The 17875-nt window shown below is 44.4% G+C and overlaps 1 protein-coding gene across 1 annotated transcript in view; it reads left to right on the plus strand.

Moving 5' to 3' along the window:
- Ostf1 (osteoclast stimulating factor 1) overlaps positions 1 to 351 on the plus strand; it is a 52620-nt gene extending 52269 nt beyond the window's left edge. Inside the window, exon 10 of the mRNA XM_021151637.3 lies at positions 12 to 351. Within this exon, the coding sequence (XP_021007296.1) occupies positions 12 to 70 (59 nt within the window). The 3' untranslated portion in view covers positions 71 to 351. The remainder of the gene's footprint in view (positions 1 to 11) is intronic.
- Positions 352 to 17875: the final 17524 nt, after the last annotated feature.

Genomic DNA, 17875 nt, shown 5'->3' on the forward strand with positions numbered 1-17875 from the left:
CTTCTCCTTAGATGGGGCTCGAACGTTAAGCAATGCCGAGGACTACCTCGACGACGAAGACTCAGACTGATTCCCCCCCCCGGGGCCGCTTTGATTGTTGCCTAAACTTCTTTTGCTTTTGCCATTCCGGAGCCTGGGCTGTTTGCCCGAAGAGTATTGATAACTGTTGCTTTTAACGTCTGTATGAGTGCGACACTGCTGCACTGTGCTCTGTGAGGAGTCGGCGTGAGGGTGGGTCATTCTCACCCGCGGCTTGCCAATAAGTGAAGAGATACTTTGTTGTATAAAATACATATATGCTCACCAGGGTTAAATAAACGAAAAAAGATTATTTCTATTTATCAAGCTAAAGGAATTGTAATAATTTTTTTTCTTTAAAAAAATCATTTTTTAAGTTCTTTACCTCAAGGAATGAGATGTTTTGAGTGGGTTTTTCAAGGGGGAAATGCTTATTATAACAATAGACCAAAACTCTCAACAGAAAATTGTCAGCTCTTCTGACAAAAATAAACATTTAAAGAGATTTTATTATCTGTTTTTGTGCTATCAGTCATTGCTGGTAAATAAAGATTTTTATACTCAGGTAAGAACTGATTCGATGTTACTTTTAGATCACATTTGATATTGATTAGCACAGAAGAATCACAATGCTGTGTTCCTCTCACAGCTTCCTGGTTTTGTTTTGTTTTGTTTTGTTTTTTTCGAGACAGGGTTTCTCTGTGTAGCCCCGGCTGTCCTGGAACTCACTCTGTAGACCAGGCTGGCCTCGAACTCAGAAATCCGCCTGCCTCTGCCTCCCAAGTGCTGGGACTAAAGGTGTGCGCCACCACCGCCCCGCTCACAGTTCAAGACAGAACACAATTGCATATCTAAGAAAAGATAACACTTTAACAATTACGAATTACTCAGAATTATATTCAGGGTAGTACTTAGACTGTAGAAACTCAGTGACCTCATTTCCGTTTGATTAAAGTGTGGAAGCTTAGAAAACAATTAATTACTGTTTCTTTGTGAAAGCTGCCGTAATTTCCAGGGCGATGTTGTTAGGAAACATGAACTTGTCTCTCTCAGAGAACATGTTTTCTCAGAACGTGTGTCTGCCTCATAAGGGTTTGGATTCCTTTGCTGAGTCAGGTTATACAGGAAGCCTTCATTAAAAGTTCTTCATTAAAAGTTCTAATTTTGTTGGGTCTTTTGGAGGGCAGTCATGATAGGGCCCTTTTTGTGAGCTCTCCATAGCCTCCGAAAATAGCCTTGGGACCTCCCCTTGAGCTGGAACTCACTTTGGGCCTGTTGATAGACCTTTTTTCCCTCAGGCTCCTTTCCATTTCTATCCCTGCAGTTCTTTCAGACAGAAACAATTATGGGTCAGAGGTGTGACTGTGGGATGGGAACCCCATCGCTCACTTGATGCCCTGTCTTTCTGCTGGAGGTGGGCTCTATAAGTTCCCACTCCCTATTGTCGGGTATTTCATCAAGGGTCCCTCCCTGTGAGTCCTGGGAGTCTTTCACCTCCCAGGTCTCTGGTGCATTCTGGGGATGGGAGGGTCCCCCCAACCTCCTATAGACCCAACAAGCAGCTGAAAGAGTCAGATGCAGATGTTTGAACCCAACCAATGGACAGAAGCAGCTGACCCTTGTTGAATTAGGGAAGGCTGAAAGAAGCTGAGGAGAAGGGCGATTATGCAGGAGGACCAACAGTCTTAATCTGGACCCCCGAGAATTTTCAAACACTAGACCACCAAACAGACAGCATCCACCAGCTGATATGAGGCCCCTAACACACATACAGTAGAGGACTTCTAGGTCTGTGTTCATTCAGAGATGATGCACCTAACCCTCAAGAGACTGGAGGCCTCAGGGAGTTTAGAGGTCAGGTGGGGTGGGGTGGTGGGGCATCCACGTGGAGATGGGGATGGGGTGGGGAGGAGGTATGGGGAGCAGTCGATGGGTGGATGGGGAGAGACAGGGAATGGAATATGGAGTGCAAAAAATGATTTACAAATAAAATTAAAATTTTAAAAAGGATTCTAATTTTGTGTCACTGTGTTAAAAATGTCATGGTCTCAGTGTTTCTAGTTTCCCAGCCCTGGGCCCAGAAGTACATCTTTAAGAATTTACTGCTTATTTCAAAAGGCGTATTGGTCAAGAGAGGGAAATGTTGAAGAAGGAAGTGGACTAGCTCAGGAAATGAATAATGCCTGTGCAGGTGCGTCTTCTGCCTATAGCTGGTTTTTCTCTCTGTAGGTCCCTTGAGAAAGGGACCTGGAGGGACCAGTTTGAGGTCATTCAGATGCCTCACCTAATTTAGTTGCAAATAACCTGTAAAAGCAATGACAGCAAAGATGGCCTCTGGGATTAATTAAGGGGCATATTGTCACCTCCAAATAGCTGTGCTATTACATTGTTTCATTTTAGTTGGTTGAGACAGTCTCGCCAGGCTGTCCCTGACACTCACTGTGTAGCCCAAACTGTCCTCAAACCCTGCCTCTGCCTCCCAAGTGCTGGGGTTGTAGGCGTGAGCCTCCACGCCTGACTTGTTAATAAATCCCAGTCCAGCTGTTTGCATTTCTCAATAAGCAAAATTGGAAAGATACCAGTTCCTTCCAGAAATGGTCTCTCTTCCCATAGAACTTGGAAGGACTTTTCACTGGAACAGGCAGGGTGTGTGCCTCTCAGCACAAAGCTTTTGGAGGTCCTGAGATATTTCATTCTTCTGTCCTCTGCAAGCAAGGCAGTTAAGCAATCATTGACAGGGCGGAGACAATGAAGCATGAGCAAAGGTTATTTGGTGGGGAAAGGGTCACGTTTAACTAGCTAGTACTACATGGGCACGCCAGCTGCCTCAACCCTCCCTTTAGCTCAGGTTTTCCCAGGAGCCCTGCACCACCCCACATCCCACTCCTGCCGTTGCTGCCTGGGTGGGCAGGAACCCAGGCAGACATTGTTGCTTGAGATCCCAGCTTCAAGTTGCTTGATTCCAGCTGATGCATTCAACCTCTTCTCGGCTGTGTCCCTTGCCTTCCCCAGCTCCTGTGTGATAGCCACACAGACCCCACATGTTTCCGGGCCAGACTGGATCCATCTAGCAGAGCCAGCTCCCCCTTCATGCTATGTTCTGCCTTCCTGACTGCGAGCTGACTGCAGTCCATGACGCTGTTTCTCTTCTCCTTCCTGAAGCTTTTTTTAGAATGATTTAGCTGTGGTGAGGGTGAGAGCTGACTGGCAGAAGGATGGCACTGGGTGTCAAGCTCTGGAAGGAAGCTGAATACCCCCTTGTGAGCCTAGCCTACAGAATTGAGGTGCTCCTCAGTTCACTGCCGCCTTTTCTAGTCCAGACAGTAAATCTAACCCTGCCCCAGAAGACTGAGAGTGAAATAAGACTCTAAACTCTCCAACCCCTAACTGAACGCCTGTAATTATGATAAAATTATAATAGGTGCTTTTAATTAATATTTGTATATTTATGTATTTAAGGTAAAGAATAATAGTGCGCGCGCGCACACACACACACACACTCAACCTGTGAGAATCGCAAAGGTTGGCCAGTTATAGCTTTTAGGGCAGGAGAAAGGGTCACATGGAGAACTTGTGTGTGGCATCAAGTTTGGTGCAACTGAACAGCTTATTTAGCTGTGGTTGAATTGCCTGTCTAGCTGATTTGAGCTTTCTCTTGAGTTGCTCAATGCTGATCTCGGCAACTGAAAATCTGTTCTAGGAAGCCCACCACAGTGCACAAGGAGGCTTTGGCTGTATTCTGGAAATGACTGGCAGTTTGCTGTAACCTGAACTTCTGATAGTCACTGTGGCCTGATCGGTGCGCAGTGATGCTGGGTCAGTTGCACCCCAAAAGCTTCATGTACAGGGCTATCCTCCATGTCAGGGCTTCCTGCTGGGCTTCAGCTGTTGCAGATTCATTGCTGAGTGACTATGCACTTGAGCTGCTGGTGTGTGTATTTCTTCAATGAATCTTCACTGGCTAACCCCATTCACCACCAAAAAAAAAAAAAAAAAAAAGATTTGCTGTACTGGCTAGTTTTATGTCAACTCGGCACAGGCTGGAGTTATCACAGAGAAAGGAGCTTCAGTTGGGGAAATGCCTCCATGAGACTCAGCTGTAAGGCATTTTCTCAATTAGTGATCAAGAGGGGAGGTCCCCTTGTGGGTGGTGCCATCTCTGGACTGGTAGTCTTGGGTTCTATAAGAGAGCAAACTTAGCAAGCCAGTAAAAACATCCCTCCATGGCTTCTGCATCAGCTCCTGTTTTCTGACCTGCTTGAGTTCCAGTCCTGACTTCCTTGGTGATGAACAGCAGTATGGAAGTGTAAGCTGAATAAACCCTTTCCTCTCCAATGTGCTTCTTGGTCATGATGTTTTGTCCAAGAGTAGAAACCCTGACTAAGACAAATTGGAGCCAGCATAGTGGGGTATTACTGTGACAACCTGACCATGTTTTGGGGAGGACTGTGGAAGGACTTTGGAACTTTGGGCTAGAAGATCTATTCGGTGTTAAGAACTCTGGGGGATGTTGTGTAGGAGCTTGGAAGATAATGTTGAGAACAGTGCAGAAGATGGAGGCCTGGCTTGTGAAATTTCCAGAGGGAAGATTAAAGACTCTTATCAGAGCCATTACTATTTTGATTGTTAAGATTCTGTGGTTCTGGTTAGCTGGGGCTGAAGAATCAGCTGTGATTAACAAGACACCAGAACTACTAAAGCAAAACCTTTACATTACTGGGGCTATTGATGCTGGTTAGCTGAAGCTAAGAAATTAGCAGCGATTAAGAAGAAACCAACATCATTGAGGTGACATCTTCTGGGAAGTGTTTCCTGAGAGCACAAAGAGGCTGTGTTCCAGAGATAGCCAAGGTTGTACCTCATGCTGCAGTAGGACTTGCTAATGTGTAAGAGTCACCCAGGTGGTACTGGTTTTGAAGGCATGAAGAGGTCACACAGAGCAGCTGAGGCTCGGCACTGTGAGAGGCCATAGAAGGCCATTGGTGAAGGTGCAGCCTCAGTTGAAATTGATGGCCCAGGACTGAAGGGGTCGTGCAAAGAAGTTGAGGCTTAGCACCATGAAGAGAGCCTATGAGAGGCTATTGTTAAAGCCAAGTTACAGTGGAAGACAGCAGCATTTTGGAGATGCCCGTACCAAGAGATGACCACCAGCAACAGCAGCAGCAGTGGAGTACAGGCAGCTGAAGCCTAGAAGACAACGTTTGTGCTACAAAGGGCATGGCTGGGGAAGTGACCCAAGCCCTTGGAGGATCCCAGAAGATCGTGAGTTGGATCCCAGACATTGGACGGTTGGAGATTGAGTTTTGCTTTTGATTGTGACTGTGCCCTGATATTTTTCCCTCTTGAAGGAAGAAAGTATTTTAGTGGAGCCCACAGTTACGAGACTTTGAATTTTAAAAGATTTTGGACATTTTAAAGGGACTGAACTTTACTATACAAGACTGTGGAACTTTTAAAATTATTTACATCTTGGGGATGAATAAGAAACTAAGGGATGAGGCTTCCTAGTGATGTGTTTGTGTGTCAAGTTGAGAAGGGTCAATTGTACTGGCTAGTTTTGTGTCAACTTGACACAGGCTGGAGTTATCACAGAGAAAGGAGCTTCAGTTGGGGAAATGCCTCCACGAGACCCAGCTGTAACGCATTTTCTCAATTAGTGATCAAGAGGGGAGGTCCCCTTGTGGGTGGTGCCATCTCTGGGCTGGTAGTCTTGGGTTCTAAAGAGAGCAAGCTGAGCAAGCCAGTAAAGAACATCCCTCCATGGCTTCTGCATCAGCTCCTGCTTCCTGACCTGCTTGAGTTCCAGTCCTGACTTCCTTGGTGATGAACAGCAGTATGGAAGTGTAAGCTGAATAAACCCTTTCCTCCCCAACTTGCTTCTTGGCCATGATGTTTTGTCTAGGAATAGAAACCCTGACTAAGACAGTTAGCCATGTTGTTATTACCCAGAGATGGAAATGGAAATAATATTGAAAATGAAATTTCATTTTTAAATAGAAGAAAATGATAATTACTTGTTTTGAGACTAGCTGGTCTTCCCAAGGGCTGATATTAAAGGTGTGCGTGCACAGATATTATATAGAACCCAGAGTTCTGACTTTATTGTTCGGAAGAATGTGTGCTTTATGTCAGCCCATTTGCATCTGATTGTATTTCCCTACTGGCTAGTTTGTGGTAATTTTCTTTCAAGATTTTTATACTGCAAGTATGTATTTAATAGTAGTATCCAAGCAGAAATATGTTATTTAGCCAAATTTATAAGTATCTGGTTACTAAAATGTGAAGTTTTGGTGGAATAAAGATCTGGTGACCCCTATTTTTGCAGCAAAAATAGCATAGACAAATGGTTTTCTTAAGTGCAGGGAAAACTTCAAGCCACAAATTTATGGGTCTTTGGCTCCTTAGTTCTTAATAACATGCTTTTTTTGCATGTCCCTCTCTTCAATGACATCAAATTAAATAAAACTGCTCTTTATTAAAGGCCTAGTGATTTCTGTGGTAGATACTTTCACAGACATTGCATCATTATTTTTCCCATTTTTATTGCTTTTATTTTATTTTTAAACATTTGTTATGATTTGAGTATTTTATATATGAGCCCCATTTCAACCCGATCTTCTTCCTCTTCCAGCTTCTCTATGCCCTTCCCCATGCCATGCTCCACCTTAACCCCATTGATCATTTCATTGATCAACTGCAGAAAACAAGCCTTAGCTTTGAGAGACTGTGGTGGTTTGCATAGGTTTGGGCCTCGTAGATGCATGTGCTTCAATGGTTGGCCATAGGGAGTGGCACTATTAGGAGGTATGGCCTTATTGGAGTAGGTGTGGTCTTACTGAAGGAAGTGTGTCCCTGTGTAGTTAGGCTTTGAGGTTTCCTATGCTCAAGCTCTGCCAAGTGTAGAATGAGAGTCCCCTCCTGGCTGCCTGCAGAAGACAGTCTCCTTCTGCCTTCAGATCTAGATGTAGATCTTGGCTTCTCCAACACCAAGTCTGCTTGCATGCTGCCATGCTTCCCACCATTATGATAACAGACTAACCTCTGAAAGTGTAAGCCAGCCCTAACTGTATGTTTTCCTTTATAAGAGTTGCCTTGGTCATAAGTGGGAGAGACACAAAGGAACGAACTTCACAAAAACAGAACTCTAAGATGGAAGCTGTGCTGTCAAGTTAAGGGGCTTGCTCAAAGTTATTCTGCTAGAGGGGAACACACAGGTCTGGCAGACAGATGAGCCCAAGCACTTGACAGAGACTGACATTCATATTGTGTCAGAAAAGCCTGTGGAAACCTTGGTTCCTTTGAAACTGAAACCCTGGTGTAGGCATCTGAAGAATTCAGCCTGTCTGCTCATCAGCCACGTCTCTTCAAACAACCCAATGAATGTTAATCAAAGACACTTTTTTTTCCTCTTCTGAAAATATGTAGGCAAAACTTTTTGATTCCCAATTCCCAAATAAAATATGATTCAGTGACAGCTTCCCAAATTCTACTGTGTACAAGTGTGTGGAAATTCCACAGTTCTGTGTAACGTGAAAATCGTGGCAGTCTTGGAAGGGCCAAGGATTGCTGCTTATGGGCATGCAGGAAGCTCCACATCCCAAGCCCTTTCTCTGTTGTCCTTTGTGGGGGTCCTCAGTATACAGGGCTTTCCCAGGATGCTCTGCCTTGGGCCTCTGTTGTACTGTCTGCTGGGAGGACTCCTTGTTGTGGCAAGAAAGGAGAGCTGGGGCAATCCAAAGGGACGAGTTCGAAAGACACAGAGAACTCCAAGGAAAATGGGAGAGACACAAAGGAACGAGCAGCAAAGAGGTGGCCTCCTGATAGAAATCATTGGGGTGCTTCAAGACATGGTTAGAAGAGTAGTTAGGCTTTAGAGTCAAGTTCTGGGTTGCTGTTTCCTCTGCTGCTCATGACCAGGTGACCTTGGCTGAGTTTCTTAAACACTCTGATTCCCCGCTTACCCCCAAAAAGACAAAATAGCAGTACTGACTACTTAGAGCAGTATTGATTCCCAACCTTCCTCATGCTGTGGTGACCCCAGCCATTAAGATACTTTCATTGCTACTTCATAACTGTAAGTTTGCTTCTGTTAGGAATTGTAAGGAATTGTAATGATATCTAGGCTACCTGGTATGTGATCCTATAAAACGATTGTTGGACCCCTCTGGGATGGTTGAGACCCACAGATTAAGAACCACTCCCCTGGAGTGTTAAGGCTTCAATAGATTTAGATACAAATGGTATTGAATAATGTGTGGCAGTGTTGCTTAATAAATGTTATTTATAAGCAAGGCAATAAAGATGTTTTCATTAGAGACAAATGTGGGTATAAAAGGTACATCAGAGCCGGGCAGTGGTGGCACACACCTTTAATCCCAGCACTCAGGAGGCAGAGGCAGGTGGATTTCTGAGTTTGAGGCCAGCCTGGTCTACAAAGTGAGTTCCAGGACAACCAGGACTACACAGAGAAACCCTGTCTCAAAAAACAAAAAACAAAAACAAACAAACAAACAAACAAACAAAAAAAAAGTGCATCAGAGTTCTCCTGTCACCATCTAATATCCTCAGCCACTTTCAGCATAACTGGACCCTGCTGTTCCCTTCCAGTCATGAAGATGTGCTCTCATGCAGCAGTGGTTTGGAATATAGAGTTACTTTTGTTGAATTACAGGGGAAGGTTGCATAGCTTGAAAAGGCCTGATTAAAATCAAGCACCAGGAGTGGTTGTGTACATCTGTCATCCCTAGCACTTGGGATGAAGAAGCAGGGAGGTCATAAGTTCAAGGTCGTCTTTGATGACATAGCTCAAGAACAACCTGAGTTACACAAGGCCTTATCATGTCTCTATAGTAACGATAACTCAGAAGGGAACTGCGGGGAGTATCTGTTCCACTTTGAGCTTTAGATGGTCACGGGGGAGCAGCGTGATGGGCTTCAAAGACCATGCATGGGTCCAATGCTCAGCACATACTGATTTCAAGTTAAAGGCATTCTCCCTGCTCTAGGCATTTTTTCCCTGAGGGGATTTCCAGGTGTTTTATATCCAGCCCCTCCCTCCCCCCTTTACCCCTTGTTCAGAAGCACTGTAGCCACAAGGAGAGCACAAATGGCCTGATCAACTCAACACCTATTGTTTTTTAATCTCATCATAAACGCTGATGTGATTAGTATGGGAAGAAACTGAGATGCTGACCGTAGTGACATTTGAGATGATGGTAGGGATTCTCTGCATTTCCTAGCTCTCCATTGCTATGGTGACCTCTGTCAGGTGACTGGGAGTTGAGTGTCTTGTGTCCTCTCTTCCATTGTGTCTTAGGCACTGCAATAACAGGGTCACTTGATCCTCAGCAGTGTGTCTGGTGACAGAGTATCAGCAACTGGCTTGTTTTTGTTTAAGGAATTTCCACCTTTAAGTTGAGGAATAAGAATTAACTGTATGTGTTTAGCTAGATAGTCCTTGCCATTTAGAGCACAGGAGAATCCCTAGAATGAACCCGTAGCTTGTAGAAAATGTTGTAAATATTGTGGCTGCTACATTTTCTTTTTAACTAAGAGCCCAGTAAGCTTTGTAATATCTTTAAATAAATATGAATTTATTCTTTTCCTCAGTCATTGCTAAGGTGCCTTGTTTATTTTTAATGGCTTTCATATGTTTTTGCTACACTATTGATAATGATTTCACACCCACACATAAAATTTCATTATATTCAAGTGAGTTTGTGGCTCTTTTCTATTACCTACAATTGTGGTTTAAATTACAGCTATATATATCCAGTACTATTTAACTTCCTTTTATCGTATGTTTTATAATAAACTTTATTCTTATGGAAGTTGTGGTCACTTGAGTAGAGTTTTAAAAATATTTTTGTTTATCTTTGAATTTTGTAATTGTATACCACATATCACTTGGTAGTATATATCTTCATCTCTACACTCTCAGTCCCCCTGAGGTCTCCCACCTCTATTTTTAATTTTTTTTTTTTTAACACTGGGTGCTGCCTTTGGGAATGTTGACTGACCTTGGGCAGTTTTAGGCAGGTAATAGTTGCTGTTAGTTGATGATTGCTGACAGTTGTGCCATGGACAAAGGACAGAATTTCAGAGCTTTGCCCCTCGTCTTCCAGCTCTTACATATGTCCGCCCCTTAACTGGAGATGTTCCTTGATCCGTGGAAGTGGGGCAGTTCTTATAGGTTGATCCACAGCTGAGCACTCCCAGTTACTCTTAGCATGTTGGGCAGTTAGGAGCATCTGCATTCAACGCTGCCTGCTGCAAAAAGAAGCTTCTCCGACCAGAAGTGAGAGCAGCACATGTTTATGGGTATAAACATAAATGTGTATCAGGCTGTTTGACAACACGTAATTTCCCTGACAGGTTGCCTGGCCTCATCAACCTTCTTTATGGCACCTTTATACAAACTTCAGTGACTCCATAACTCTTGTATTCATCAAACCTGCAAAATGAATACATATGGATCTCTGCTGGCCCACAACAAACTCTTAGTTCTTCTTCTTAATAGCACTAGTCGCTTTAACATTTACAGCCATGTAGTCCATATCTGTCATGTCTTCAACTTCGTAAGGGCCTACATTCCTTTCCCCCACCAAACTGAGTGGTGGGGTTTTTAACATCTGTCCTAGTTAGGGTTTCTAATGCTGTGAAGGAACACCGTGACTGAAGCAACTTGGAGGGGGAAGGGTTTATTTAGCTTACACCTCCATGTCACTGTTCATCATCAAAGGAAGTCAGGACAGGAACCTGGAAGCAGGAGCTGATGTAGAGGCCATGGACGGATGCTGCTTACTGCCTTGCTCAAGATGGCTCGCTCAGTCTGTTTTCTTATAAAACCCAGGACATCAGCCCAGGGATGGCACCACCCACAGTTTCCTGGGCTCTTCCACATAAATCACTAAGAAAATTCCCCACAGGCTTTCCTACAGCAAGATCTTATGGAGACATTTTCTTAATCCAAGTGTCTTCCTCTCACATGACCATAGCTTGTGTCAACTTGACATAAATCTAGCCAGAACTACCTTCTGTTCTGTCATCTGTTCTTCCTCATTGTAAATCTGGGTAAGCAGAATGAGCTGTGGCCATGCCAAAACTAAGCTAAGCTGTCTTGAAATTTTGTCTACCAAATAAGTTACCCATTAGTTTGGAATTTAGCATCACTCAAATTTTTTGAGCACAGGCTGGATGTAATTTGTTTTAATCAAGCAACAGTGTGATGCAGCAGGAGGGGCTGCCTTGGTAGGCCCATGCTGGAGCACCCTCACTAACCCCCCACACCATCCTCCCCCTGCCCCATGTATCAACCATATGATAGGTCTAGTATAAAGATAAGTTTATTTGGCACGTGGCAAGGGGGTCTGGGAAGGAGTAGAGGCAGAGGAAAAAAGTTGCAGAGAAGGTTAGAAATAAAGAGAAGAGAGAAAGCTGTTGGGAGAGAGAGAGAGAGAGAGAGAGAGAGAGACCTTTTATATGTGAGCCAGGTTGGTATCTGGTTGTTGCTAGGTAACTGCTGGGCTGAGACTAGAGGAAATGTTAACAGTGCAGTCAGATTTTTTTGTCAGAATTTATTTTGCTTTTTTTGTTTTGTTTTGTTTTGTTTTGTTTTGTTTGTTTGTCTCTTTGAAACGAGATTTCTCAGTGTAGCCTTGGCTGTCCTAGAACTTGCTCTGAAGACCAGGCTGACCTTGAACTCAGAGATCCACCTGCCTCTGCCTCCTGAGTGCTGGGATTAAAGGCGTGCACCACTACTTCCCAGCCATCATTTCAATTCTTGATACAGTCCTTGCTGTGAAACTTTCTGAGCACAGGTTTAATATCTGCATCCCTTCCTGCTAGCATTCTAATCTTTCAATTGCCCACTAAAGCCACCCATTAAGCTCTTCTTAATATCACTAGTGAGTCTTCTAGCTTGCAACTCAAAATTGTTCCACATTCTTCTACAAACCATTTCTAAAGCCCTGAAAATCACAGGGTATGATATATCACAGCAATAGCACTGTTTCTTTCAGGCTACCATTTTTTTTTTTTTAATTTTAGTTTTGCTCTTCCCCCCAGTTCCTCCCATAACCACCCTCTTCCACCTCTCCCCAACTTTGTGTCCTCTTGTAAAAGCAACTATAGTGCAATTTGTGCTGCACATATAAACTCCTGGGTGTGGGACAATCCATTTTAATGTGGGTGACCTAGTAGGGGCCACACCCTGAAAGAAAACCAACTTTTCTCCAGAACTGTGGGTAGATTGTCAGGTGGGGAGTAGAGACCTGTGAACTCTTTCTGCTATGTTAGAATAGTGACTTAGTTGATCTTGGGCAGGCGACTAGAGCTGACCTGAGTTCATAAGTACAGTTGTTCTGTTGTGTCTAGAGAACACTTAAACTATGGTCCTTTCCAATCTCTGCCTCTTATTTTCTTTGATTCTCTGATGCCAACTTAAGACACAAAACTGCCTGTGTTTTTCTGTCTTCTTTCTGGTAAGACCCAGTGGTCGCAATAGTTCAGAGAATGGTGGCTACTGTGGTAAACACTTCAGAAGTGGGGCTGGATTTTAGACAGGCCCAAATTACCATTTCACTTGGGAAAAGTAGAGTAATTCTTACTCTCTTGAGTCTCTGATGACTTTCGGGACATGCTTCACTGGTAGACAGCAATGATGTGGGCCTCTGGGAACTAGGGCTATGTTATATGAAGTCAGCCATCTTCTGCTCAGGTCTCTTGCAACCTACTAGGCAGGGAACCAGAGTAGCCCCCTGGGGAGGACACCAGCCTGTAGCTGAAAGCTGTTGGTCATCTCCCTCTGACAGCTAGGATAAGCATGTCCTAAGTCCAGAAGGGAGCCATCTTGGATTCAGATCCTTCAACCCTTGAGAAATCACTTTACTTGATACTCGAAGTGGTGTGAATACTCAGGCAATCTTTTACTGTAATCTTGATCTGCAAAACCATGAGTGAAATAAAATTGCCATTTTTTTTTTTTTGTGGTTTTTCGAGACAGGGTTTCTCTGTGTAGCTCTGCCTGTCCTGGAACTCACTTTGTAGACCAGGCTGGCCTCGAACTCAGAAATCCGCCTGCCTCTGCCTCCCGAGTGCTGGGATTAAAGGCGTGCGCCACCACGCCCGGCAAAATTGCCATTTTTAAGCCACCAACTCTTATGGTTATTTGATATCTGTTATGCATGCCACATAACTACATTTCCCAAGCTACTTAGTTCTCACAATAACCCTACGAGTGATGTGCAATTATGTCATTTTGATGGTAATGAACTTGACCCAAAGGTGTTAATTTGCCCAAATGACTAGCTAGCCAGGGTGATGGGAACTGAGTCAAGCTTTGATTGTAGCTCATATCAAACTTTTGAGTTAAGCTGCAAATTAATTGTACTATTTGAGTTTCAGTTTACACAAAAATACAAACTTGCCAACGGTCATTAGTCTTTCAGAAGTCAGATTGCCTGTTTTTAATCTTCAGATCACAGTGTTTTATAAATAACTGAGAAATTTTGGAGATACCCAGTGTGTAAGCTGTCCCCACTTTCCCTGTATTAATGGAATGGTTACTGGTCTCTGATAGCCACTCAGATCCCTGAGTAATGCACAGAGACGTTTTAAGAGGTAAGAAATGAAACAGAAGCCACAAGTTGCACAACTGCCCCCAGAAGCCATCCTGGCTGTCAAGACAGCCTAAGCCCAAAGGATCTGTATTTGCAGCATAAGCTTATAGCACCAGATTATTTACCTTTAGTTCAAGACAAATGCTCAAATGCTTTCTAGTAATTGCAAAGGACTCTTACCATTTAGAGATATGATTCTCCACTGTTCCGGTTTTCCTCCTTCTCATACAATTCTGATGTCTCTACCTAGACCTTGCCCCTTTCCTTTTTTCCTAAATCCACACTTTGGCAAACCTCCATGCCCTTAGCACCCTCCCCTAGTGACCTTAGTTGAGACATGCCATAGTTCTCATGAGTGTGGTTCCCATGCTCCAGGAAGCCAATACACCAGACCCGTTTTTTGGTCACAGCTGCCTTCTATTTGGTGGGTGGAATTTAATGGTGGGGAAAAGCAAGGCATAACAATGAGACATTACACTGAAGGTTTGCCCAGTTTTCTGGGGCATGATTTTTCATAGCTCAGAGGCTGTGAAAATGAGGCCACATTGTTTGCTCTCCAGACTGGCAGTGGCTGCGGTCCCAGTTTGCTAGCACATCTCTCTTCTCTGTGAATGTGTACTCCAGCTATTCTTCTGCATGACCACCTGTGGGGCAATGGGCTATGCACAGAGAGCCTGGTCTCCAGTTGAGCATAGGCCTTGAACCCCCGGTGGGATTGGTGGGTGGTCATTTCCACCTACATGGGACAGAAGGCATTCAATCAAGTCTCCTGGACCCCTGGCTCCTGTCGAAGTTACTGCCCCCACAGCCCCCACAGGAGAGGCGCGTGGCTATCTGTCACATAGATGATGTCCCAAGCTTGTGGCATTCTGGCTAGACTCCTCCCCACAGTTACCTAACAACAGCAAGATAGTCCAGCCCACTATAAGAGAGACTGCTTGGCCCCACCTTTCTCTCTCTCTCTAAGCTTTTACCTTTCTTACTCTCTAGCTCTCTTTCTCTCTTTCCCTTCTCCCCTCTCTCCATGTGGCCATGGCCGGTCTCTCTCTTTCTACCTTCTCTCTTTCCCCCTGCCTTTCTACAGAAAAGCTCTAAAACCATAGACTAGCTTTGATCATGAAGGCCCCGCAGTGCTTGAACAATGGGATAGGCTTTCTCCTAATGAGTGTAACCTGCCTGTAACCGCCCGCCAGAGGCCTTCCTACGCTGCAGCCATGGACCGGACTAAGGACTCTCACCTGCATGGGAACCATCCAGCGCCCCCCTCTCCCCCTGCCCTCTCCTGCCTTCCTCCCTGGGTGGAGTGCCACCCCTGCGTCCACCCGCCGAGAGCACCAGAACTCTGATGGGACGCGGGTTATTACCCACTTCCCTCTTTCTTTTACCCACAGCCCCTTAACCACCTTTTTCTTTTGAGGAAAGCAGTAAACTGTACTTGGCCTCACCACAATGGCGTCTACTTAAATTAGTCATTTTTTTCAAGGTTCTGTTTCCAAACATGTATTGATAGTTGGGATTTTAAAATATGACTGGGTTACAGGGAAGGCACAGTTCTGCCCTTACCAAGGTTTGTGGATAACTGAGACTGTTTCAGATGAGTATACTGACTTGGGCTTGCAAGTATCAGATGACTCTATTTTAGTCCTTGAGATTCTCTGTAATTATAGCTATTCAGGTGAGTGTAGACTAAACATTGGTTAAGCCTTTGCCAGATAGAGGGTGGGAGCAACACAACAGGTGAATCCTCCTAGCAGCCTGGAAGCCAGTCCTGGCTGCCTTTCAATGAAGACATAGAACTCTCAGCTTTTCCAGCCCCAAATCTGCCTGGATGCTGCCTAGGTATGTGGCCTAGAGACTGTTTCTGTGATATTTTGGTGAAGAACATGCCTGATTTTTGTCATTGTTAGAATAGTCTGCCTGAGGCTAAGGAGAAATGATTTAGATTAATTGCACTGATAAAGGAAGTCCCAAAACAGCCTGGTACAAATTCTGTTGTGTGGTTATTAAGGTTCACTTTTATGAAGAGTGTTTTAATGAAAAGGAGCACACTGAGAAAGGAAAATATAAAATGTATGGTAATAAAGGGGCACCAGGAAGTGAAATGAAGCTGAATCCTATGTTCAAGGAGATAAACAAATTAAGAGAGGGCTGACTTTGGGGCCCAACCAGCTAACCTTAGGTCCAAGCATGGTGGTACACACTTTTAATCCCAGGAGAGAGAGACAAGCAGACCTCTTGAGTTCAAAGCCAGCCTGTGAAGAACAACTTCGAAGTAGAGAAAACGCTTAAGTCCAGGCCTAGTGGTACACACCTTTGACCTCAGCATTCAGTAGACAGAGCCATGCAGCTCTGTGAGTTCAAGGTCAATCTACAGAGCAAGTTCCAGGATAGCCAAGCTTAGCTAGTGAAGGAGTTGGAAAACAGAAAGCAAGGATACCATGTTTCAGTCCCAGCAAGCAGTAGAATGCTGCAACTTTGGCCATGTGGTTCTGGCTTTAGAGTCAAGAATAGAAGGGACTACTAGGACAATTCATGCTGGTGAGCTGGAGCTAAGAAACTAGCAGTGATTAAGAAGAGACCAGTACCACTGAGGTGAAATCTGGGAAATGTTTTCTGAGAGCACAAAGAAGTTGTGTTCCAGATATAGCCAAGATTGTACCTGCTGCATCTGGACTTGGTAATGTGTAAGAATCACCCAGATTTTACTGGTTTTTTAAGGCTTGAAGGCCCATGAGGACCTGCTGAGGCTTGGCACTGTGAGAGGCGAGGAAAGGCCATTGGTGAAGGTGCATCCTCAGTTGCAGCTGATGTCCCAGGACTAAAGGGGTCATGCAAAGAATGACCACGAAGAGAGCCTATGAGAGGCTATTGTTGAAAGTGCAGCCTAGTTGCATAGAAGAACCCAGTGTATCCGAGATGCTAGTATGATGGGATGATCATCAAGAACAGCAGCAATGGAGTAGAATCAACCAGAGCCTAGAGTGCTACAAAAAACAGAGATGGAGAAGTGACTCAAGCCCTTTGGAGGAGCCCAGAAGATCATGTGTGGATCCTAGACACTGGAACAAGAAGCTGTCAAGTTGAAGTTGCCTGGGATATCCTAACATGTTAAAGATGTCAGAGCCATGGGATACCTACCTAGGAAATCTGCTAACAGGGAGTGGAATCAGCCCTAGAGAATGAAATTTGTTGCTGCTGAATGTAGGCCTGCCAACAGCAGTCAACAAGGGTAAAAGGAATTGGAGATCCGAAGAGCGCTTTGACACCAGACATGGACACAAGGAGTTTGGGGGTTGTCCAGCTGGTTTTCTGTCTTGCTTTGGTCCAATATTTTTGACTTTACACAGGATTACAGATAAGAGACTGTATGAACCTCAGAAGAGACTTTGAACTTTTAACATTGTTGAGACTGCTATAGACTATGAGGACTTTTGAAGTTAGAGTAAATGTATTTTGCAGTGGGCCATGGCCCCCATAGACTTGTTTAAACAAGTCGGAGTGGACCATGGTGGTTTGAATATGCTTGGCCCAGGGAGTGGCACTATTTGGAGGTGTGGCCTTGTTGGAAGTTTGTCATTGTGCATGTGGGCTTTAAGACCCTCTTCCTAGCTGCCTAGAAGCCAGTCTTCTCTTGTTTGCCTTTGAATGAAGATGTAGAACTCTCAGCTCCTCCAGCCTCACATTGGCCTGGTCACTGCTGTGCTGCCTCCTTGATGATAATGGACTGGACCTCTGAACCTGTAAGCCAGCCCTGACTAAATGTTGTGCTTATAAGAGTTGCCTTTGTCTTGGTGTCTGTTCACAGCAGTAAAATCCTATCTATGACAGTGTGTGTGTGTGTGTGTGTGTAGTTAGACAGAAAGTTAAGACAGAGGGAGCAAAGAGACTACCTGAGAACCAAGAGGACCAAGAGATCAAGAGAGCATGGAGCCAAAATGGATAAATTATATAGAAGTCAGGGAAGGGAAGACTGAGAGAAGAGAAGGTTGGAAATGTTTAGGGTAGCATGTGTGACATGAGGTGTAGGTACATCAGCTAGGATCACTCTGTAAGAGGTACTCACCATTCTGAGAACCAGGCAGCAGCATCTATTTTTTTTTTCTTGCCTCAAGTTCATTTGTAAAAACAGCATAGGACACTGATCATCTGCAAATTGTGTGTAGGAAGGTGTGTCAGAGCAGTCTTTCTGTCTTCACATTGGCAGGAGCCTTTTCTATGGGGCTTTCACAGGGGCCTGG

This window comes from Mus caroli, unplaced genomic scaffold (genome assembly GCF_978045245.1).
Source record: "Mus caroli unplaced genomic scaffold, Mus_caroli_1 scaffold_20, whole genome shotgun sequence".
NCBI lineage: Eukaryota > Metazoa > Chordata > Mammalia > Rodentia > Muridae > Mus > Mus caroli.